Consider the following 24,435-nt stretch of genomic DNA (forward strand, 5'->3'; position numbering starts at 1 on the left):
TTGGGTGTGCCGTCAGACCTTATTATAGTCACTTCTCTCTCCGATGTTACTCATTAATCCTCATCGGAGCCAGGCAGGAGAGTGATCAGAATAGCATCTGCCTTTTCTAGCTGCTGGAATTCGAACCAAAGAACATGGGAATGGTTCAGAGGATATTCTAATTTCCTGTCCCAAGAGTTCAGTAAGACGTGTGTTAGTAGAGGCCCATGTCTTCTGCAGACATTGTTGGGAGGTGTGTAGTGGAGGCTCTGAGTCAAGAGAGGTAACAAGATAAGATTCTCTCTTTGCTTTGACTTTTTTCGGTTTCTCCCTTGCTACTTCCACACTTACTGATCCCTCAAGGTCCTCAGGAGACTAAAAGACCAGAAGATAGGGCATGCATTAATTTCAGAGTCTGTCTTGCAGTAAAATAGAAAATCTTGCATCTTAAGCCCTGATTGTCCCGGGCTGCTATATTTTTGTGGATTAAAATGTATTTCTTAAAATAACTTAAAATGTTATTTTAAGAAGAGACTTGTTTTCTCTAATGTCCAAATGTTTGTTAAGATGGGGTGATGAGAGCATAGGTTTCAGAGTTGGGAAGGTACTGCGGCTTCGTAGAGTGACCATGGGCAAGTTCCTTTAAAATTCCTCCCCAAAGCTGCTTCTCTGGCTCTGTCTACATAACTGCAGACTAGAAATCCACTACCCTACAATCTGCCTACAGCACCTGCGCCATGCAGGGACCTCATACACCCATCTCATACTTCTTTTAAGACAATTCCTATAATTAAGGTCCTATTGTCCTTGTCTTACAGGTGGGGCAGCCAAAGAGCTTGCCTCAGGTTGTATAACTAGCAAGTAGCTTGGGGTACAGGACCCCAGCCACCCTTCCTCCATTCAGTCAAGTCACTAGAGTGGTCACAGACTTTATCTTTTGTGTTTTGGTGGTGAACTGGAAAATACTCAGTTGGATCTGGAAAATACTCAGTTCTGGCTGTCCCCTATCCTAACCTCTATTTCTTCCTCTTAAAAAAAAGAGGAGTGGCCGGGCGCGGTGGCTCAAGCCTGTAATCCCAGCACTTTGGGAGGCCGAGGCGGGCGGATCACGAGGTCAGGAGATCGAGACCATCCTGGCTAACATGGTGAAACCCCGTCTCTACTAAAAATACAAAAAACTAGCCGGGCGCGGTGGCGGGCGCCTGTAGTCCCAGCTACTCGGGAGGCTGAGGCAGGAGAATGGTGTAAACCCGGGAGGCGGAGCTTGCAGTGAGCTGAGATCCGGCCCCTGCACTCCAGCCTGGGTGACAGAGCAAGACTCCGTCTCAAAAAAAAAAAAAAAAAAAAAAAAAGAGGAGTGGGCTTGGAATAGCTGGAGTTCCTGGGCCCCCACGGGATCCAGGTAGCTGGGGTTGGGAGTCTGCAGACTGCATCTAATATGCAAGAAGCTCTCCCCCAAACTGAGCTTTTGACAAGGGAACAGCCACTCAGGCCAAAGAAGACATCAGCTCACGTGCTCTGGACTGGAGGGATGGTAAGGCAGCTGCTTAGACTGGCTACCTCACGCTGATCACAAGCTCCGATGGGCAATTATATATGTCTTTGATTAATAAAAAATGGGGCAATGAATGAATAGTTAATCAATGCAGTCTGCTGGGAAGGTTCTTTCAGAACCTGGGGGTGGGGGTGAGGCCGGGAGTCATCTAAGGGGTCTTCGGGAGCGAAAAGATGGGGCAGTCCTCCAGGCGGTGGTTTCTGAAAAGCCCTCAGTCCTGGTTCTTGGCTGCCTGATTCTGTGGTTGGGATGTTTTTGGCAGCTGTGGGAGTGTGAAACTGGGAGAGAGGGTTGAGGTGGTGAGCAAATAGGAAAAATATGTTCCCTGCCCACCCAGCGGTCAAGGCAAAATGCACAAATAGAGAGAGTGTGTGTGTCCCTATGCCCGCATGTGCTGTCTGCGTGTCCTCTGGGTAAGTGGGTGAGTGGGTGACATTTTTCCTAGGTGGGCCTGAGCGTGTAACAGCATTCAACTAACTTGGTTAGGGGAGGCAGAGGCAAGGGGGCTGGGAGGCTGAAAGGCAGTGAGGAGGGAGGGAAAGACACCGCTGGGGTTATAGGGGATCCTAGAGGGAGAAGTTTCAAAAGGGAGAGGTAAAAAAAGGCGCGGGAGGCTGTGAGCAAGGAAAAAGAAGAAGGAAGTGATGGAGAATGGGAGGCCTGCCCCAACCCCTTCCGGGAGGGCAGGCAGGGGCGGAGGCGAGCAGGGGACTGGGAGGGGCGGCGAGAGGCGCGAATGCGAACGAAAGGGCGCGGAGAGCCCCGGCGCGGAGCACGCGGGTAGGGCGAGGGGTCCCCTTTCGGGGGCCTTGGGGCTCCGAGCCCGGGCTGGCCCCTCGGGCTCCTCTGCGGGGAGGGCCGGCCGCAGGCTGGAGCGGGGTGCGGAGGCTGGCGGGGAGCGGCCCCCCGAGGCTTTCCTGGTAGAAGTTGATGCGAGGCAGGGCAGCGGGGACCATGTTTGCGAGTCCTAGGCGAGGGTCATGGGAGCTGGGGTATTTCTGGCAGTAGAATGGCCTGCCTCGTGACTAAACTAGCCCTGTGATCTTGGGCAAGTTCCTGAAATCTGCGGGAGGTTTTGTTTCATTGTCAATAAACTGAAGATAACAACACCAAGTTGGCAGCGGGAGTGTGTGTCTTCTGTGTAGGGCCTCCCTGCCCCTGTACCTGCTTGAGTTGCTGTCATTATTTTAGTGGACGGTATTCAGAATTCGAGCGCAGGAGCCTCCGCTTCTCCACCTGCTGCCGGGGAGCTATTGGGTAAGTCGTTTATCTCACCTGTGACTCCAGGTGGCAATTAAGATCTGCCTCTCTACTTACCACGTGGTTACTCAAATGCAGTGCCTAAGATAGTGTATTGGAGTATCTATTCCCCATATTTGCTGCCAGCGGCCATGATCACCCTGCCTCTTAATGCACCCCACAAATAACTCTAGTCCACCTTTGCCTTTCCCGCAGGCCTCCTCTTCCAGCAGCCTCTGTCTTTATTTTACAGGATCCAGAGAATCACCCGCTGACGGTTTTTGCCCAGGCCTGAAACAGAACCAGAGAGCTACGGGAAGGGAAGGGCTTGGCTTGCCAGAGGAATTTTCCAAGTGCTCAAACGCCAGGCTTACAGCGCCTGTGATCCGTCCAGGAGGACAAAGTGGGATTTGAAGATCCACTCCACCTCTGCTCATGGCGGGCCAGGGCCTGCCCCTGCACGTGGCCACACTGCTGACGGGGCTGCTGGAATGCCTGGGCTTTGCTGGCGTCCTCTTTGGCTGGCCTTCACTAGTGTTTGTCTTCAAGAATGAGGATTACTTTAAGGAGCTGTGTGGACAAGATGCTGGGCCGATTGGCAATGCCACAGGGCAGGCCGGTAAGGGCAGGGATGACTTTTCTAAGGAAGTTAAGTCTGGCTCCCAGGTGGTGGCAAGGAGCAGGAAGGACTCTGCCCCCTGCCCACCCCTCTTTCTATGATGAGAGGAAGGCTCAGCAGCCCTCAGCCCACTTGGTCTGGGAAGTGCCTGGAAGGGAGGCACCAGCTCCTGAGGGATAATTAGGGGCAGCCACATTTCAACTGAGCTGAAGGGACGAGCTTCTGACTGATGAGCTGTCCGAGGTGGAGGGGGGAGCCCAGGCTGTGTGCTCATTTGGCAGGAAGGCTGGGATGCATGGGAAACCTTTTTTCTTCTCCAGACTGCAAAGCCCAGGATGAGAGGTTCTCACTCATCTTCACCCTGGGGTCCTTCATGAACAACTTCATGACATTCCCCACTGGCTACATCTTTGACCGGTTCAAGACCACCGTGGCACGCCTCATAGCCATGTAAGTCCGAAAGGCCCAGCCCAGGCAAAGGTGGGCGATAGGAATCCTTCAGGCTGCAGCCCAGCTTGGAGTGAAATCCAGGTCAGATGGCCCGGCCGCCCTGCCAGGCACCACACCTGCAGCTAGCTCCCAGCGGCTGTTAGGAACAGCCCCAGGCAGCGGGAATTTGTAGACTCCCCACTTCACCACAGCCCCGCTTCCATTTCCTTACCTCTTTCCCTGCTCCGCCTGAATGTGGCTTCCCTATCACTTGCTGAACTGAGCCGGAGGCCAGGCTGACTTCCTGTAAGGGCTGGCTTAGAGCCAGGTTACAAAATTAGCAAAAACTAAAATTGCTCTTCTCTTCCTTCACCCCAACGATCCTTGTCCTCATCCCCTGCACAGCCTCACATCCAGGTTGCTCAGGCTTCATCCTCATCCTCCTCACCGCCTCCCTCCCCCATCACTCCCCAGGGGCTTAGCTAATAGGAAGTTTCCTTGGTATTGCCACTGGTGGAATTTCAGGTCCTTTCTGACTGGAGGGGAGGCAGTGGGGGTTTCCTGTGCAGATGAGTCAGAAGGTTCGGGACGTGATCTCACACACACAGTGCGTTGCTGCATCCTAATCTCGTGCTCTGTGGGCAGCCTCAGCGATAATCAGCGCCCTGCTGGGGACTGATACAGCTCAGAGCAGGTGCTCCCAGGGAGGCACATGTGAGATCAGCTGTCAGAGAGAGGAACGGGAGGGCTAGCTGGGCCTGCCTTTCTGGACATAGCCAGAGAGTAAAGCCAGTCCCTTACATTTTAAGCCTTTGGATGCAGAATGACTGTATCTCAGTCCTTCTTGGTCCTTGGCTCCCTGCTACCTCCCCTTTCCTCCCCTTCCTTTGTCCCCTCCCTCTTCTCGAGCCTTAGGACATTGCTTTTTTTTTTTTTTTTTTTTTTTGACTCCATGCCTTACAAGACCCCTAAATGCTAAGGGAGCCTTATAACCTTGGGACTGTAATCCTGAAATCATAGCACTCTGAGCTAGTCAGTCCAATCATTTCTTTTTATAGAAAAGGCTCCTGAGGCCCAGAGAAGGACAGCGCCTTGCCCAAGGTCACAGAGTGAGGAGGAGTTAGAACTCAAGGTCTTGATTTGCAGACCAGGCACTAACCTCTTTCTCCAAGGGGTTGGGCTGTTGGGGCTTCCAGGTGGGAGGATCTTGGCTTTGCCCACTCTGTCCTGGCTAAGTCCCAAGCCAACCACGTCATCAGCTGAGCTCCTTGTCCAAGGCTGCCTATGCTAGCGTTGGGCCTCAGAATGAGCAAAATGCACTGTCCATGAGGTCAGGACCACATCTCAGTCTCATCGCGGCTTCTCACCTGGTTTTGAGCCTGGGGCTCAGAGGCATCAGTGCCCGTTGCATCCCAGGCTGAGGGTGCGGTCAAGTCCTACACTTGTGGGCTGGGTGAGCAGAATCACGTTTGTCTCCCAGGTTTCTCCTTTCTTGACAATATTCTCCTTTTCCTGGTCTGTGTTTCAGATTTTTCTACACCACCGCCACACTCATCATAGCCTTCACCTCTGCAGGTGAGTGCTGTCAGGTGGGTGGGAGGGATGCAAGCTCAGGGGCACCTGGTGGCTGGGGCAGGTGTGAGCAGAGAGCTATAGGCAAGACATACAGACCACGTGGTTATTCAGAGATCTGTAGCTTGAAAGAATCCTGGAAGGATCTTGAGTTATTGCTGATCTGTGAAAACAGTTTAGTCTATTGAGAAAATGTGAAAAGCAAGGACAATGGAGAGGGATTACTTTATAGAGTAGAATTTATTCAAAACTTTACATCTGGCAGGGCGCAGTGGCTCACTCCTGAAATCCCAGCACTTTGGAAGGCTGAGGTGGGTGGATCATCTGAGGTCAGGAGTTCGAGACCAGCCTGGCCAACATGGTGAAATACCTTCTCTACTAAAAAAAAAAATACAAAAATTAGCTGGGCGGTGGTGCACGCCTGTAATCCCAGCTACTCAGGAGGATGAGGCAGGAGAATTGCTTGAACCCAGGAGGCAGAGGTTGCAGTGAGCCAAGATCACACCACTGCACTCCAGCCTGGGTGACAAAGTGAGACTCTATCAACAAACAAACCCTAAAAAACAAAACAATGAAAAACTTTTACATCTTATATGTGTTAAAATGTTCTCTTTCTTTTTAATGAAATGATTACATGAATGACCATTTTGAAAATATCCTTACTTAGCAGGGTAAAAGTTGACAACCCTATTGTACTCAAAATCTTTTTTTCAAATTTTACCAGTCTGTAAGTCCGGAATTCCAATCTGGTTTGTTCTCCACCATCCTTCCACCGATTACACAGAGGAGAAACTGAGGTCACAAAGGGACCCTTTGCAAAGACACGTTCATGGCCACAGAGAAAGCGAGTGGGAGGTGGGCCTGGTATGCAGGCCTCCTGATCCCTGACTCTTCTTTCTCTCATTGCCTTGGTTATGGTGGCCACGAGATGCCTCCCGAGGTTCCTCCCTAGTGTCAGACCTGTGGCTCAATTTTTGGTTTAGGAAAGAAGAGTACATTACTCTTGTGTGTGTAAGCTATGCTAAAGCCCAACAGCATCATGAGATTGTCTGCACTCATGCTGGGCAAACGCAGAGACTGAGTGTCTTTGCCCACACAGATCTCATGAGATGGCCTGGCACCTCAAACCAATTGTTTCAAACCACTCTCCTTATCAAACCAGCATCATCTACTCTAAAAGCCTGTAAATGATTTTTAAGCGACTGGATGTGGAGGTGGTGGCTGGGTAGTATTTGACTCGTGCTTGCAAATTGTCTGAGCAACAATCTTCCTCTTCCTCCACAGTAGAGGGATTTTCGGTTTTGAAAAAAGCATTGAGCCCACAAGGACTGTATTGTGAAAGAAGCCTCCAACCTTTAGCAATAGGAGAGATGTACATTTTATAATGACAGAAATTGAATGGTAAATTGTGTGAATACTCTAAAATTGGCTCTTGGCAGTGCTTCTTAAGGTATAGCACGGTAGTTAAGAGGATGTTAGGGGCACACGCATACTACATCAACTACACTAACAAACATCAAATCACCTGACAGAACAGCTATTCCCTTTTTATGTCTCTTTCAGTCCTTCTGATTTCATGAAAGAATGTCTTGATGTGGGGCCAGTGTGATTTTAACACTGATGGAAAGAGCAGGTCTTAGGCTTTGAACATTCTAAGGGCAAATGCATCCAGCTACAATTGAATAACATTGTTTTCCTTTCATTGCATTTATTTTTACGGTTACTTCCTATTCATGACAAGCAATGCCAGTGTTTTCATCTACAGTAGTGAAATAAAGTGTCCTTTAAAAATAGATTTTTTTTTTGGGATAAGAGTGAGTCAACTTAAAACATTTTAGCAAATAATAAGACAGGCATAGGTTATGGCCAGAATAATGGTGGGCAGAAGTCTGGTTTGGGGAGGAATAATTTGTCAAGGGTTCCCCTCCCCCAGCTCTTGAGCTTTTCTGCTGTGGTCTCACACTTACCAGACCTGTTATAACCATTTGTTTGCATGTCAGTCTCTTTAAGCGCAAGGAGTATCTTTTATTCATCCTGTATTTCCAGGGCCAAGCACACTGCCTGGCACCAAGGAAGTGCTCAGAGTTTAGTGAACAAAGAAAAGACCATTGTCCTTTTCTCACTCAGTTCTCGTAGCACCTAAGCCGGAAGAGCAGGAACTGTTGTTCCCATTAAACAGATAAGATGACTGAGGCTCAAGGCCAATGCCATGAATTAGGGGACGGGCTTGAGGGTTGAGCCTGGCACCTGAGTCCAGGGTCCTCTTTTCCTAGAGTGTCAAGGATGAAAAGGAGAGGCAGCTTGTGGTTTACTGAGGGAAGAGACAGGTGGCTTCACTTAGAGCTCTGCCTCTGTCTGTAAACTTCCTGGCCTGCCACAGACTGAGGACCCACTTTGGCTGGGAAGAAGGTGGCTCAGGAGACTTCCACAGAGATATCTGGGGAAACCTTGGCCAATATCCTAAAAACCCTTGAAGGACGCTGGAATGCTGGCTCGAACTGGGGCCTGGACACTAGGATTGTTGGGAATTTGGAGCAGGTGGGAGCAGAGGTTGGGGCTCCATGTTTGGGTTGCACTATGACGCCATCCTGCTTCTGACTTTGATGGTCCAGGCTCAGCTGTGCTGCTCTTCCTGGCCATGCCAATGCTCACCATTGGGGGAATCCTGTTTCTCATCACCAACCTGCAGGTGGGAGTCTTCCCTAATCCCAGGCACTTGGCAGGGTGGAGGGAAGGTGGAGGGAAGGTGGAGGGAAGGTAAGACCCTTTTCTATAATTGGCTGCCTCAGATGGGGTTGGCTCAAGCTGAGGTGGAAGCTGTAGCGGTAGAAGGTGACTTTGGGTATAAGGAGGGCCTGCCACATGCTGGATCCTCAGGAAATATCTGTTTCATGAATAAATACGTGATCCAGGCTGGTCCTATCATCCGCAGATTGGGAACCTATTTGGCCAACACCGTTCGACCATCATCACTCTCTACAATGGAGCATTTGACTCTTCCTCGGCAGTCTTCCTTATTATTAAGGTAAATATAGCAACAGCCTACATTCATTGAGCACTTGTATATGCCAGGCGCTTGTCTTGTGAACCTTGCATTATTTCTCTCCATCAACTCGGTGAGGTATGTACTATGTTGCCCCCATTTTACAGACGAAGCATTTGAGTCTCCGAGGTTAAAAAGCTTTTAACAATGAAGGTTCTGCCGCTAGTAGCCATGATACTGGAACTCAAACCCAGGCTTGTTGGTTCTAGAGCCTGAGCTTGTAACCGCTAAGCCCCTTCTTCAGCCTTGCCCAAGCTTTTGTGGCAGTGGTCATGATGTGCTTGGGCCAATGTTGGGCAGAGGCTGGGGGCCCTTCAGAGTGGGGTGTTTGCTGCTGTGAGCTTCTAATTTGGACAAGAAGGTGGCAAGTGGCTAGTGGGTACAGCAGGGGCAGACACGGAGGCTTGTCCAGCTGTCCCAATGGCTGATGTTGAGGTTTCAGGGGATGAACTGTTGCCAAGGCTATTAGAGGTCAATCAACAACCATTCTGCCTTATTCATTGCGAATGGTTTTATCTGGGCAGTGACCTGCTTAGCCCAGGGGATGAATCCTGATTGATCAAAGCCAACCACGGCAATCCGTTTACCCCTTGCTAGTGATGGATGGAGGTCAGCATAGGATCCAGTCCTTTTTAATGAGATAAAGGGGGTGTGTATATTAGAAGACTCAAGGGGCTTTTCTTCCCTGACGGAGGGTGAAAGCAGAGTACAAATGAAGTCTTCCTCATTGAATGTTGCGGTGTGAGGATGTGATAGCTGGGGCTGTGGCAACCATGCTTCAATTATGAGACAACAAGCTGGAGTACTAAAGCCGGCACGCCACAGATGGCTGAGTGAAAGGAAGGGAAGAGTGTGGACCTCAAGCCACCCAACCTGGGACTTCTCTCTGGGCTTAGTGTTAGGCCAGAGGCAGTTGGCATTCCATGTCGGTTATGGGGGCAGAGAAGAGGATCTCTGGCAGTCACTACCCAGACATGAGTCTAGCTTAGTCCTATAAGCTTTGGAGGTTTGGAGAGTCATACAGAGACTGAGTCCCTGGGGCACTCAAGCCTTTCTACTCCTGGCACAAGAGCCACTTTCCAGGCTCTTCCTCCTTCCCCTGGGTATGCCTCCCCTTCTTTCCTCTTTTTTTTTTTTTTTTTTTTGAGATGGAGTCTCACTTTGTCTCCCAGGCTAGAGTGCATTGGTGGGATCTTGGCTCACTGCAGCCTCTGTCTAGTGGGCTCAAGCAATTCTCCTGCCTCAGCCTCCTGAGTCACTGGGACCATAGGCTTGCCACCACACTTGGCTTATTTTTGTATTTTTAGTAGAGATGGGGTTTCGCCATGTTGGCCAGGCTGGTATTGAACTCTTGACCTCAAGTAATCCACCTTCCTTGACCTCCCAAAGTGCTGAAATTACAGGCATGAACCACCATGCCCAACCTCTCTCCTGTCTGTCTAGAGTTGGAAGGGGAAAGGCAGCAGGAGTGGGAATTCTTAGTTTAATCTGACTTTGCTGCTGCTTACTCTGACAATTCATTGAGCAATTTACTGCACCTCTCTGGACCTCAATGTCACTCTCTGTAAAATGGGAGGAGGTTGGGCTAGGTCAGTGGTTTCAAACTGAGCATCGAGGAACTTAGGGATTCTCTTTGATGTCATGCCAGTCACCAAGGAGAATAAAGAGGGAGATGACTGGCAAGCTCCCCATTGATGTGTTTTGTAAGTTGAATTTTTGTGTAAAATTTCCTTTGAACAAAAGGCCTTTGCTGTTGTTGGGGGAAGAAAGGCACTGGCTCCACCGGCTGTGGGGAAGGGTCATATGAGGACTCCTCTACTGCCGGGTGTGTCTTGGAGTGGTGCCATATGTGTACCAGGTATCCCTAATCAGCTTCCAGGATGGTAGGTGATGGTTTGTACTCGGACTCCTTAGAAAACAGGGTTCCAGCTCCTGCCTCTTCTGCTGATGTTTTTTTGTGTGTGATAAAACATGCATAACATAAATATTACTATCTTAACCTTTTTTTTTTTTTTTTTTTTGAGACAGAGTCTCGCTCTGTTGCCCAGGCTGGAGTGCGGTGGCAGGATCTTGGCTCACTGCAACCTCTGCCTCCTGGCTTCAAGCAATTCTTCTGCCTCAATCAGCCGAGTAGCTGGGATTACAGGTGCGTGCCACCATGCACTGCTAATTTTTGTATTTTCAGTAGAGATGGGGTTTCACCATGTTGGCCAGGCTGGTCTGGAACTCCTGGCCTTAAGTGATCTGCCTGCCTCAGCCTCCCAAAGTACTGGGATTACAGGCATGTAATCATGTAATCATGTAATCACACCCTCTCACCTCAGCCTCCCGAGTAGCTGGAATTACAGGCATGCACCACCACGCCCAGCTAATTTATCTATTTATTTTTAGTAGAGATGAGGTCTTGCTGTTACCCAGGCTGGTCTCAAGCTCCTGGACTCAAGCAATCCTCCTGTCTTGGTCTTCTGAAGCACTAGAATTACAGGCAGGAACCACTGAGCTCAGCCCTGCATAGTGCTCTTAAAGTTCATCCATGTTGTAGTGTATGTCAATTTCTTTCCTTTTTATTTTATTTTTTTTGGAGACAAGGTCATGCTTCATTGTCCAGGCTGGGGTGCAGTGGCCCAGTGATGGCTCACTGCAGCCTCAAACTTATGGGCTCAAGTAATCCTACCACTCAGCCTCCTGAGTAGCTGGGACTGCAGGTGTGTGCCACCACACCCAGTAGAGAAGGGGTGATGTTGTCCAGGCTGGTCTTGAACTGGGCTCGCGTGGTCCTCCTGCCTCCCAAAGTGCTGGGATTATAGGTGTGAGCCAGCATGGTGGCCTCCTTCCTTTTTAAAGGCTGAATAATATTCCACTGTGTGTATAGATCACATTATGTTTAGCTGTTCATCTGCTGATGGACCTTTAGGTTGCTTCCATCCTTTGGCTATTGTGAATAGTGCTGCTGTGAACATGGTGTGACACTGACTTTTTCCTCCTCCTTCTGCAGCTTCTTTATGAAAAGGGCATCAGCCTCAAGGCCTCCTTCATCTTCCTCTCTGTCTGCAGTACCTGGCATGTAGCACGCACTTTCCTCCTGATGCCCCGGGGGCACATCCCATACCCACTGCCCCCCAACTACAGCTACGGGTAAGGACTATCTGGCGATTGTGGGCCAGAGCCCCTCATTGGCCCTAGGGTGGGATGGACAGGGCAAAGCAAACCTGTCACAGGAGAGGAGGAGGACTGGAGCAGTGCATCTGTTAGCTATTGCTGCATAACAAATGATCTCAAAACTCAGCAGCCTAAAACGTTCGGCATTTATCATTTTTCACAAGTCTGTGGGTAGCTGGCTAGTTCTACTGATCAGGGTCAGATGTAGATGATTTTGACAGGGCTCATTCATGCATCTGATCATTTGGAGGGTTACAAGGGGGCTGACTATGCTAGGATGGCCTCATTCACATAGGTTTGGAGTGACAGGGATGCCTGGGTCACGTGGCTGTCATCCTCCAGCAAGCCAGCGTGGGCTCATTCACACTGTGATTTCAGGGTTCTGAAAGAGCGCAGAAACGCACAAGTGTTCTTGAGGTTTAGGCTTGGAATTGGCACAACCGCTTCTGCTGCATTCTTTTGGCTGAAGCAGTTCACGAGGCTGGCCCAGATTCAGGGCATGGGGAAATAGAGCTGCAAAGTCTCATTCAAATGGGGGTAAATACAGAGGAGGTGAAAACATGTGATCATTTTTGCAGTCAGTTGCCACAAGGAGTAGAGGAAGGGTGCTCCTTTGCTGCTCACTTACTATTTGTCAGACCCCATGTGCTCTCTGATTTCATCCTCACAATAATCCTCTCAGATATCCTTATCTCCATTTTCTAAATGAGAAAAATGAGGCTCAGAAGGGTTAAGTCTGAGCCATCTTTCTTTTGCTAGGAAGAGGCAGAGCTGGGATTTGAACTCTGGCCTGCCCTGCTCTTTTCATACTTCCAGTGGTTCCCAAACTTTGCGGCATATTAGAGTCACTAGATTCACATAGAGATCTTAGAAAAGGAAGCCTGACTTTCACCTCCAGACATACTGATGTAATTGGTCTGGTCTGCAGCCTGGGCGTCAGGGTGGCTAAAAGGTGATTCCAAAGTGCGGTGAAATGTGGGATTCACTATACTGTTCCCTCCAGTCTGAGTCTCAGGTTCAGCTCACAGTCCTTGGCCTTGCTGGTGGGGCTTTTGTTTCCATAGCCTGTGCTCTGGGAATGGCACCATGAAGAAAGAGAAGGAAACAGCTGAGCATGAAAACGGGGAGCTACAGTCAAAGGAGGTCCTTTCAGCAAAGGAAGGTGAGCCCTGCTGACTAATCTCTCTCTCCTCCAGACCTGAGTCTCTCCTTGTGCCTTTCCTGGCCCCTCACCTCCAGAGCTCCCCCAGAGGCCCTGAATCAGGAAAGGCAGGACAGAGAAAGGACCTTAGGCATCTTTCCAACCCCCTCACTTAATGGAGGGTCCAGAGAGGGGGCAGGGCTTTTGTCTCTTTTCTGTCCCTCTTTTCTCTCTTTCACATCCCTTCACTTTCCCCTACTTCCAGCCTGCCTTCCATGGGTTGCCCTCCCTTCCCCCAACTCCTCGGTTCTGCCCTCTTCTGTGATGCCATTGCACTAAGTCTGGTGCAATGTCCCCATTTCTCCAGGTCTCCTGGGTCTGTCCTCTCTTATTGTCCCAACTCTATCACTGCTTCCTTTCCTTCCTCTCTGTTCTGAGTCTTTGATTACACACATCACAAACCGCAGCTAGCTACAGTAGAAATAAGAACGGGGTGGGAGAGGAGATGGGAGATGCAGGCTGAAGGACATGAAGGAGCAGATGAGCAGGAGGAACAGGCCTAGAGATCTAATGCACAGCATGAAGACTCTAGGTCATCAAATTGCATTGTGTCTGGGACTTTGCTAAACAAGTAGATTTTAACTGCTCTTGCCACAAAACAGGTAGAAATGTGAGATGATGGGTATGTTAATTTGCTTTACTATAGTAACCATCTTAGTAGCTATATGTATCCTATGACCTCATGTTGTATATCTTAAATATACACAATAAAATTGATTTTTTTTTTTTTACCATCTGACAGTTGGATCCAAAACACATATTTATTTATTTGTTTTAAAGAAAGAAGAATAGGGTTCTGGGAAGCTTCCAAAATCAAGGGAGGAAATTGAACTTGCCAGGATGTAGGACCTATTTTAGATTAGGTCCGTCCTAATCTAAACTTACGGCCGGTCTGCCTTGTTAGGAGGAACCATCTCATTGGTTAACCTTGAGAGAGGAACAGAACCCTGAATTCACGGTGCCATCTGGATCATGAAGATTAAGGTAGAGGAAGATTTCCTAAGGAAACTCAGGATACTGGTACCAAAAGAAAGGGAGGCACTGAGGAGCAGGTTAGAACAGAGTGTCCACGCTCATCCTCGTCTTCCTTCTGACTTTCTCCTCTCCTTGTCATTCCTTTCACCTTTCTGGCTGAGAAAGATCAGGAAGGTATTACTGCAAGAAGTGTCATTGACCAGGCTGTGAGAGACAGATCGGATTTCAATAGAGAAGAACACAGAGGGTCATCCAAGGTGGTAGGGCCAGCATGACAAAGCAGGGAGGTGGGGATGTGTGAGTCTGAGGCAGGCGCAGAGCATGCCGGGTGAGTTATGGGAGCCAAGGGTAGAAGGTGGGCCTGGACCTGAAATGTTCCACTGAAGCCTCCACCCTCCCCATCCTACCTGTCCACTTTCCTCGCAATTCACGCCCAGATCCTCCTCTCCCCGTTAGAGACCCCAGGGAAAGGGCAGAAGCAGGAACCCCGCTCCTTCTGGAGCTACGCTTTGTCTCGGCGCTTTGCCTGGCACCTGGTGTGGCTGTCTGTGATACAGTTGTGGCACTACCTCTTCATTGGCACTCTCAACTCCTTGCTGACCAACATGGCCGGTGGGGACGTGGCACGAGGTATGTGGTGGGGCTGGGAGGTAGCCCATCTGCACATCCCAGCTGGGAACACAGAGCCTCCCAGCAGGGCTGTACACACCAGAGGAGGGTCTGATGGTGTGGGGAGGAGGGACGTGCAGACAAGAGCAAGGTGGGAGAGTCCCTGCCTGGAAGGGAGTTTTGGAAACTTCTCATCAACCAACCTCTCTCTTCCCTCTGTAGTCAGCACCTACACAAATGCCTTTGCCTTCACTCAGTTCGGAGTGCTGTGTGCTCCCTGGAATGGCCTGCTCATGGACCGGCTTAAACAGAAGTACCAGAAGGAAGCAAGAAAGACAGGTGAGATGCGGGGGAGGGCAGGGCTGGTCAGAGAACCAGAAAGGGAGTCTTCATTTACCCCATGACGTCTTCTCTCTCTCTTTCTCTCTTTTTTTTTTTTTGAGATAGGGTCTCACTCTGTTGCCCAGGTTGGAGTGCAGTGGTGTGATCTTGGATCACTGCAGGCTGCACCTCCTGGGTTCAAGAGATTCTCCTGTCTCAGCTCCCCGAGTAGCTGGGATTACAGGCGTGTGCCACCATCCCCTACTAATTTTTGTCTTTTTAGTAGAGATGGGGTTTCACCATGTCAGGCTGGTCTTGAACTTCTGACCTCAGGTGATCTGCCCACCTCAGCCTCCCAAAGTGCTGGGATTACAGGCGTGAAGCACCATGCTCAGTCTTCTTTTGTGTTCTTAACCCTGTCTGGTTACACTCATTGATTCATTAAAACACTAGTCACTGAGTGACAGTTATGTGTCAGCCATGGTGCCAGATACCAGGAATTCAACAGCAGACAAGACAGATGTGTTCTTTTTCTCAAGGTGTTCTCAGTCTAGAGGGTGGAGAAAGGCAGATAGGCAGTTACAATCCATGAAGCAAGCCCACAGGGGGCTATGGGGGCACAAAGAAGGGCACATAATCTATTCTGGGTGAGGATGGGATTGGTGCCAGGGAAGGCTTCCTGGAGGAGGTGGCATCTAAACCAAGACCTGAAGGATGAGTAAGAAGGGAGGAGATGAAGAAGTGGGGCCTTGGAGAGTGGCCCAGGAGCACAATGGGGTCGAAATGGTGAATGACAGAGTGAAACACTGAGGGATCTGGGCAGGTGAATCAGGCTGGCTAGGACACAGAGCCCTGGGGAATCTTAGGGAAGTGGCTGGAGAGAGAGAGGTAAGAAGGGGTCAGGCTGTTTACCACATCAGGGAGTTTTGGCCTGGTCCTTGGACATGGTTGGAGGAGTAGAGATATGCTGAGGTATTTTAACCTGCTGGGGCAGGAGGGACAAAAGTAGACCAACATTTTACATACTTATTTCATCTATCCCTTCTCCCACCCCATGCACCTGCTTCTCCCACACCTGCTAGAGTTTTCAAAGCAAATCTTAGACATCATATCATTTCATCTGTAAATATTTCTCTATACCCATAAATGTTTCTCTAACATATAAGGCCTCTTTTACTTAAACATCCCCATAAAATCATGGCCACACCTAAAAAAACCAATAATTTCTCATATCACCTACTGTGCAGTCACTGTTCAAATTCCTTCAATCATTTCAAATACATCTTTTTACATTTGGTTTGTTCAAATTAGGATCCATGCCTGGTCCATGCAGTGTATTTGGTTGCTGTGTCTTCTATAGCTTTTAAAATCTAGAAGAGTCCTCCCCGCTTTTCTTATTTATTTGTTGAAGAAACTGGGCCATTTCCCCATATTTTGGATTTGGCATTGTTTTAATGTGTTATTTAAAAGTATTCCTTTCCTTGGGTATTTCCTGTAAACAGTGGGATTAGAAACTTGGAGGAAACGCAGTTTAATTGTTTGGGTTTTGTTTTTTTTTTTTTTTTGCATGAATAACTCAGAGGTAGAGCTGTGGGTTTCCTCTGGTCTCCCATCAGCAGGCCCTGGTGTCTGTTGTCTTGTTGCTGTGTTAAGATTGATCAACTGGTTTAGACATTGCCAGTCTGATCCATCCGCTGTAAAGTTTCCCATCAACCATATACTTAGTGATTTTAGCAGCCATTAATGATCAATGCCTAGGCCCATTATTTTATTAGGATTACAAAAGGATGATTTTCTTTTCTTTCTTCTTTTTTGAGACAGAGTCTCACTCTGTTGCCCAGGCTGGAGTGCAGTGGCACAATCTTGGCCTACTGCAACCTCCGCCTTCCAGGTTCAAGCGATTCTCCTGCCTCCGCCTCCCGAGTAGCTGGCTTTACAGGCACCCACCACCTGGCTAATTTTTTTTTTTTTTTTGTCTTTTTTTTTTTGAGACGGAGTCTCGCTCTGTTGCCCAGGCTGGAGTGCAGTGGCCGGATCTCAGCTCATTGCAAGCTCCGCCTCCTGGGTTCACGCCATTCTCCGGCCTCAGCCTCCCGAGTAGCTGGGACTACAGGCGCCCACCACCTCACCCGGCTAGATTTTTGTATTTTTTAGTAGAGACTGGGGTTTCACCATGTTAGCCAGAATGGTCTCGATCTCCTGACCTCGTGATCCACCCGTCTCGGCCTCCCAAAGTGCTGGGATTACAGGCTTGAGCCACCGCGCCCGGCCCAATTTTTGTATTTTTAATAGAGATGGGGTTTCACCATGTTGGCCACGCTGGTCTCGAACTCCTGACCTCAGGTGATCCACCCGCCTCGGCCTCCCAAAGTGCTGAGATTACAGCCACTGCTCCTGGCCAAAAGGATGATTTTCTATTTCTATCTTCTGCTTTTAATCACTAGAATTCTTTTAGAAAGAAAAACATTCTTTACTATTTTGTTACCTAGAAATAAATGCTTGGTTTACATGTTTATTTACCAGTCCGAAATAATGAATTGGTACCCTAGTGACCTCCAGACATGGCTACTAATTTTTTTTAAATAAAATTTCATTTTAAAATATATTTGACATGTTTCAATCTGTTCTGTCATGATTCTTCTTGATGCTCAAATTGTCTCACCTTTGGCCGTTGAAAACTTTACCAAGCCAGAATCTGTGTCTTTTAGACAAAATCATATGATTTCTAGACAGTATCCTTACTTTCTAGCACAATTAAATGTTCAGGTCCATTTCACTAGGTGTGTTTCCTGCCCCAGACCTGAAATCGTCGTTTTTTCCCAACTAACCCTGGGTTTCTTTAATTGGAAATGGTATTTAGAGGCTACAGTCTGGATGCCGAGGTTTCTTATTGCTCCTGCATTGTCACTGCTTTTGTGCTTTGGATAGAGTTAACATGTATATAATTTTTGATAAGAAAAATATCATAAATACTTAATACTGATATTTTTATTCGAATTTTTATTTCCTTGATTTTACATTTGCAGCCCTTTCTCTTCCTCTGATAATCTTGGTTCCTAACATATGCATATATACACGTACATACACATATATAGTATTTTAAATATAATTACTGGTTTTAGCAATATTGATGTTACTTGATAACAGTACAATTGCTAAATACTGTTGCTACTTCTTTCTTTCCTTTTTTCTGTCCTTTCTTATTCCTTTCTCATCCTTAGGATATATCCCATGAGAGATGTACAGTCAAGTTGCCATATTTTCTTTTTTATTTTTAGGGATGAGGTCTCACTCTGTTGCCCAGGCTGTAGTACTGTGGTACGATCACGACTCACTGCAGCCTCAACCTCCTCGGCTCAAGTGATCCTCTCCCTTCAGCCTCCCAAGTAGCTTGGACTACAGGCATGCATTACCATGTCTGGCTAATTTAATTTTTTTTTTTTTTTTTTTTGTAGAGAAAGGGTCTGTGTTGCCCAGGCTAATGTCGACCTCCTGGGCTCAAGCTTGCCCTGACCTCCCAAAGTGTTGGGATTGTAGGTGTGAGCCACCACACTGGGCCAAATTACTGTATTTTAAGGATTACCAGCTTGGTATAGAGTTATGTTCATTGGTTTCATTTTATTTTATTTTGTTTCCGATTTTTTAGATTGTTTTACTTGTTTTCTTCCTATTATTATTTAATTGTATTTGTAAAACATTTACATATCAGACATTTACATTTTCCCAAAGCTAAAACTGTGAAACAAGATATATTCAAAAAAGTTTAGTTGGCCGGGCGCGGTGGCTCAAGCCTGTAATCCCAGCACTTTGGGAGGCCGAGGTGGGTGGATCACGAGGTCAGGAGATCGAGACCATCCTGGCTAACACGTGAAACCCCGTCTCTACTAAAAAAATACAAAAATTAGCCGGGAGCGGTGGCGGGCGCCTGTAGTCCCAGCTACTCGGGAGGCTGAGGCAGGAGAATGGCGTGAACCCGGGAGGTGGAGCTTGCAGTGAGCTGAGATCCGGCCACTGCACTCCAGCCTGGGGGACAGAGCGAGACTCCGTCTCAAAAAAAAAAAAAAAAAAAAAAAGTTTAGTTTCCCTCTCTGTTTCTTGTACCCCTTTTCGTCTTCTTTAGGTAACCATTTTTATGTTTTTTAATATAAACATTGCGTAGGTGTATATACATGTATTAGTTTTCATGCTGCTGCTAAAGACATATCTGAGACTGCGAAGAAAAGGAGGTTTAATTGGACTTACAGTTCCACATAGCTGGGGAGGCCTCAGAATCATGGCAGGAGGTGAAAGGCACTTCTTACATGGTGGTGGCGAGATAAAATGAGGAAGAATCAAAAGCAGGAACCCCTGATAAACCCATCAGATCTCGTGAGCTTTATTCACTATCACAACAATAGCATGGGAAAGACTGGCCCCCATGATTCAATTACCTCCCCAACCCAGGTCCCACCCATAATAGGTAGGAATTCTGGGAGATGCAATTCAAGGTGAGATTTGGGTGGGGACACAGCCAAACCATGTCAATACGTCTCCCTCTCTTTTAGATAAAAGGTAGTATACTGTACACACTATTCCGCAGGGTTGTTTTGTTTTGTTTTTTTTTTTTGGTGTAGCTCTATCCTGAGGGTGCTGTGTAGCAGGGACCTCTCCTCATGCCTTTTAACCACTGCCTGGGTCTCCATTATATGGCTGCAACCTAGTTGCTGCAGCGTTCCCGTACTGACGGCTATTTGGATTGTTTCCAGCCTTTTGCTATTACCAGTAGTGTTACAAAGAGGATCTGGCCACATGTTCAGGGCGGGGAGGGGCAGATGTGTGTAGCCTGTAAGGAGGGCATTGCAGTAATCCATGACTGAGTTAATGGTGGTTTAAAGCTAGGACAAGTCAGTGGGGTTGCAGAGGAGTGGGCACATTTGAATGGTATGTAGGAGGTGAATGATCAGCATCATTGATGAATTTGAGGTGGGGCCTGTGGGGAAGGGATTCGAGGATGACTCCCAGGTTTCTGTTGGGGCAGTGAATGGATAGTGGCTCCTCCCCCTTTTCCAGTCTTCCTTGGCCCTTCCCTGACTTCTGTTGGGTTGGCCTACAGAGACCCTCTTTTTCCTCTCTGTTCGCCCAGGTTCCTCCACCTTGGCAGTGGCTCTCTGCTCGACGGTGCCTTCGCTGGCCCTGACATCCCTGCTGTGCCTGGGCTTCGCCCTCTGTGCCTCAGTCCCCGTCCTCCCTCTCCAGTATCTCACCTTCATCCTGCAAGTGATCAGCCGCTCCTTCCTCTATGGGAGCAACGCGGCCTTCCTCACCATTGCGTAAGTGGCCTTGGGGCGGGCTCTTATGCAATGGGACACACTGGGGCAAAGAGAAGCTGGAGGTAAATAAGTTGGGATGTGAGGCTGGGCCTGGAAGCAGTCAGGTGCGGGAGACTGGGTTTGGGGGCAGGTGTGGAGGGGGTGAGACCAGAGGCGGTGGGAAGGATAGAACATTCATGCACTTGAGCCTTTACATCTGCGGTGCCCTCTCCCTCTGTTTTCTACTTGGTGAACTTGTATTCATCCTCTGAGGCCCACTTCTGTTCCAGTTCTCCAGGGAAGAGATGGAGAAGTGTCTTCCCTTCTTTGTGTCCTTAGTACTCTAGTCTTACTTCCTTTGCTAGTACGTGCATTGTCTGGCGTGCTATCCATTTACATGCCTGTCTTTTCTTCCCTGGTGTAGCCTGCATGAGGGTCCTCTCTGTTTGTCCAGGGCCCCGCATGTGCCTTCTCTGGGTTCTGTGGGTCAAATGTCTGAGCAGAGGTGAAGAGGGAAAGGCCAGACAGGTGTGGGTGGAGGGCAGGCCTAGGACAGGGGAGCTGGGAACAAGCAGCTGACAGAGGCCCCTGAAGCCAGGCTCCTGCTTGGAGGGAGGGTCCCTGAAGCTCACGGGAACTCCTCTGGTTTCTCTCCCCAGGTTCCCTTCGGAGCACTTTGGCAAGCTCTTTGGGCTGGTGATGGCCTTGTCAGCTGTGGTGTCTCTGCTCCAGTTCCCCATCTTCACGCTCATCAAAGGCCCCCTTCAGAATGACCCATTTTACGTGAGTACTGGGAGGATGGGCATCCCTGGCAGGAGGCCTTGGCCTTAGGCCTTGGCTGCCCCAAATCTGGTTGTGATGGCCTGGGTATGTAGCGTGGCGCAGCTTCCCAAAGAGTGTGTTATTCAAATATTTGGGGCAAAAGTATTTTTGTGTGTGAGGAAACAGACATTCTGGACTAGGGTGGAAATTCTCACAAAACTTCAAGCAAAATCCTGAGACCTCAAAGGTGTTGCCTGCCTGTGGTGAGTGTGGGCCCACCCTGGCCTCTCCCCTAGGCCCACGCAGGGTTTCCACAGTTGGCCCCAGGGACAGGAGCTCTGTGCTTTCACCCCTGTGTCCTTACACTTGGAGGGATGCTCTGAGGTCCTGCTCTAGGAAGTGGGCATGACTCTCCTGCTCTTTGCAGAAACTGAGGCTCAAAGAGGTTACTTATGTGTTCAGAGGCACTGGCTAAGAAGCAAAAGCCTTTCAACCTTGAATTCTGTATTTTGACCACGGCACAGCTCTTATTTGCCTCATTTTTTTAAAAAAGAGCAGCAAATTGTAGAATAGGAGTTTAAGTCCATCATTGGAGAAAAGAAAGACTAAATGTTTTTTGTTTTTGTTTTGGGGACAGGGTCTTGCTTTGTCACCCAGGCTGGAGTGCAGTGGCACAATCTCGGCTCACTGCAGCCTCGATCTCCTGGGCTCAAGTGATCCTCTTATCTCAGCCTCCTGAGTAGCTGACACTGCAGGCATGTGCCACCATGCCCAGCTTTTTATTTTATTTTATTTTTTATTTTTTTGATAGACACTGGGGTTTCGCTATGTTGCCTGGGCTGGTTTTGAATTCCCAGCCTCAAGCGATCCACCCGCCTCTGCCTTCCAAATTGCTGTGATTACAGGCGTCAACCACTGTGCATGGCCAAAAGACTAAACTTGAAATCTGAGGCGAATGACTTGATTGTGACATCAGATGACCAAGTAATCAGATATGTATTCTAGCTGGTGCCTCTACCAGCTTCACATGTGACCGTGAACATGACATTGAATGCTCGCTAGGCGTCTGTTTCTTTACCTGTGAAATGGGCTTAATATTCCTCCCCTTCCCCACCCCGTAGTGCAAAATGAAAAGTAACTGAAAATCCTTCCTCCAGGGCACCATAGTGTCTGGGTGAAAAGTAGAATATAAACTCGGTAGACTTCTGGTCCCTTCATTGGTCATGGAATGGATCAGTGCTTCCTTCATTGAGCAACAGTTCTGTTGTTCAGAATTCCTGGATTTCACCTCACTTCTGCTCTCCCTGCAGGTAAATGTGATGTTCATGCTTGCCATTCTTCTGACATTCGTCCACCCCTTTCTGGTATACCGGGAATGCCGCACTTGGAAAGAAACTCCCTCTGCAATTGCATAGTTCAGAAGCCCTCACTTTTCAGCCCTGAGGATGGTTTTGTTCATCTTTCTCCACCTTTGAGGACCTCGTGTCCCAAAAGACTGCCTATCCCAGCAAACACACACACACACACACACACACACACACACACACACACACACACACACGCAAAGACATATTTAACTGTTAACAAGGACGTTTGAGCAGCAAGAAAAGAATCTCAGTTGCCAAGCAGATTGATATTGCACAGACTCAAAGCAAAGGCATGTGGAACTTCTTTATTTCAAAACAGGAGTGTCTCCTTGCACTTAGCCTTGGTGACTCCAGGGGAGATGACACGGGGGAGGAAGTGTGTCATCTACTTCTTTATGCCTGTTTGGCTCTGAAGCCCATGTGTGCCTAGATCCTCTGCCACGGGTTAAATTTTCAGGTGAAGAGTGAGGTTGTCCTGGCCTCAGCTATACTTCCCAGCTCTCCCTCAAGAGTGCAGCCTTGGCTACAGAACTCACAGCTCTGGGAAAAAGAGGAGCAGACAGGGTTGCCTGGGCCCAGTCTCAGCCCAGCCACTGATGCTGGATGACCTTGGCCTGACCCTGGTCTGGTCTCAGAATCACTTTTCCCATCTGTAAAATTGAGATGAGTTTTGGTGTTGAAGGTTCTTCCTGGAGCAGATGTCCTAGAAGGTTTTAGGGACAGTGACAGAGTCAGGCCACTGCAAGGGCCATGGGAGCCAGCTGACCTGCTTGACCGAAGGATTTCTGACAAACTATCTTTGGGGATGTTTTCCTCTTCAAGAAGGGATATAAGTTATTTACTTTGGGCATTTAAAAGAAAATTTCTCTGGGGAATAATTTTATAGAAAAATAAAACTTCTGTGTCTAAGGCAACTACTGTTTGCATCTCTCTAGGCTTTGGGGCTGGGGTGTGTGTGTGTGTGTGTGTGTGTGTATGTGTATATGTGTGTGTATGTGTGTGTTTCTGAGGAGGCCCTACCCTGGCATGAGAAGAGCGTAGGGAATCTGGCTACACATCCTAGTGTGGCAGCTGGACCCAGAGGTGGGGCGAGAACCCTGTCTATGATTCACCCCGCTGGTCCTGGCACATGGGCCCAGAGACTTCCTCCTCCAGGAACCCCTCTGCTTCCTCTTCCTCTCCACATCCTTAACCTTCAGCAGAACCCTACCCCTCACTCCACATCCCCAGCTAGAGCACTGGATGGAATCAGAAAGTCCTAGTTTGAGTTTCAACTCTGCCCCTCAGCAGCTGGGCAAGCCCCTTAACCAGTCTGAGACACTAGTTCCCCACTTGCAAAGTACAGGTAATCATTTTTATCTCTGACGGTGATGGTGAGAGTGTAAAGTCATTTCGACTGCCTAGCACGTGGTGGGAGCACATGAGGGTTTGCTCCTGTGTTTACTCATGACCCTCGGGGAGGACGGAGGCAAAGAGGGAGAAGTTGAGGGTGCAGGAGGAGAGATGGCAGGTGGGTGGGATGGGAGAATCTGGGGCACACCAGCTGTCTCATTCCCACCTTGTTAGCAGAGGGATTAGGGAAGAACGGTGGGAGGCGCGGGGATGGGGGTGGAAGGCAGGGGGCTGGCAGGCAGGTGCATCCATCCATTCATTCAATAAATGTTTATCAAGGACCTGCCACGTGTCAGGCCCTGTCCTGGGTGCTGGGGCTATAAAGATGCAGAAGGGTCTGAAGCCCAGCTCTTCCTTCTTCCTGTAGGCATCGGGGTATACTTTCCAGGGGCCCAAGAGCCTGGGTCTGAGGGTGGACACCAGAGTGCTAGTGGTGTCTGTGAGCAGCATCTAAATCTAATGGATGAATTTGGTCTTGTTACCCTGCTCAAAAGCTTTCAGCAGCTCCCCACTGCCCACAGGACAAAAACCCAGATGCTAGCCTGACATTCAAGGCTGTCACTAGTGTGATCTCAACCTCTCCCCTGCCCTCTTTACCTCCTACCAACAGAGGGGCAGAACCCATCCCCGTGGACCAAGATTCCCGGTCTCTGGGTCTGTGTGTGCACCAGTTCCTCTGTGTGGGCGGCTCACCCTGCCTCAGCTTGTGAAATCCATCTGGTCTGCTGGGATCCTGCTCAAAATGTCATCTTCTCCAACAATCATTACTCAGGCTTTCCAGCATGTCTGAGTCCCTGGCACTTGGTTACACCCTTCCTGGTGACTGGCATCTGCCTCCACATCATGACCCTCCCACCCCTTGCTTGGGCAGCAAACTCCAGGAGGCAAGGTCTGGTCTCACCTGGCTCTAATTAATCTGTGCTTA

At 48.8% G+C, this 24,435-nt stretch overlaps 1 protein-coding gene across 2 annotated transcripts; it reads left to right on the plus strand.

Moving 5' to 3' along the window:
* Positions 1 to 1,776: 1,776 nt before the first annotated feature.
* SLC43A3 (solute carrier family 43 member 3) lies at positions 1,777 to 23,032 on the plus strand. Of its 2 annotated transcripts, none has more exons than XM_015114161.3 (14): positions 1,777 to 1,947; positions 2,726 to 2,791; positions 3,027 to 3,392; positions 3,713 to 3,842; positions 5,350 to 5,396; positions 8,006 to 8,082; positions 8,326 to 8,418; positions 11,432 to 11,571; positions 12,660 to 12,757; positions 14,228 to 14,401; positions 14,603 to 14,719; positions 19,824 to 20,010; positions 20,649 to 20,772; positions 22,062 to 23,032. In XM_015114161.3, the coding sequence occupies exons 3-14, from the start codon at positions 3,209 to 3,211 to the stop codon at positions 22,164 to 22,166; spliced, it is 1,476 nt and encodes a 491-aa protein (XP_014969647.2). In that variant the 5' UTR covers positions 1,777 to 1,947; positions 2,726 to 2,791; positions 3,027 to 3,208; the 3' UTR covers positions 22,167 to 23,032. The 2 variants fall into 2 exon arrangements, with proteins under 2 accessions (XP_014969647.2, XP_001102854.2); XM_001102854.5 differs by lacking the exon at positions 1,777 to 1,947 and adding an exon at positions 1,954 to 2,314.
* Positions 23,033 to 24,435: the final 1,403 nt, after the last annotated feature.

This window comes from Macaca mulatta, chromosome 14 (assembly GCF_049350105.2).
Source record: "Macaca mulatta isolate MMU2019108-1 chromosome 14, T2T-MMU8v2.0, whole genome shotgun sequence".
NCBI lineage: Eukaryota > Metazoa > Chordata > Mammalia > Primates > Cercopithecidae > Macaca > Macaca mulatta.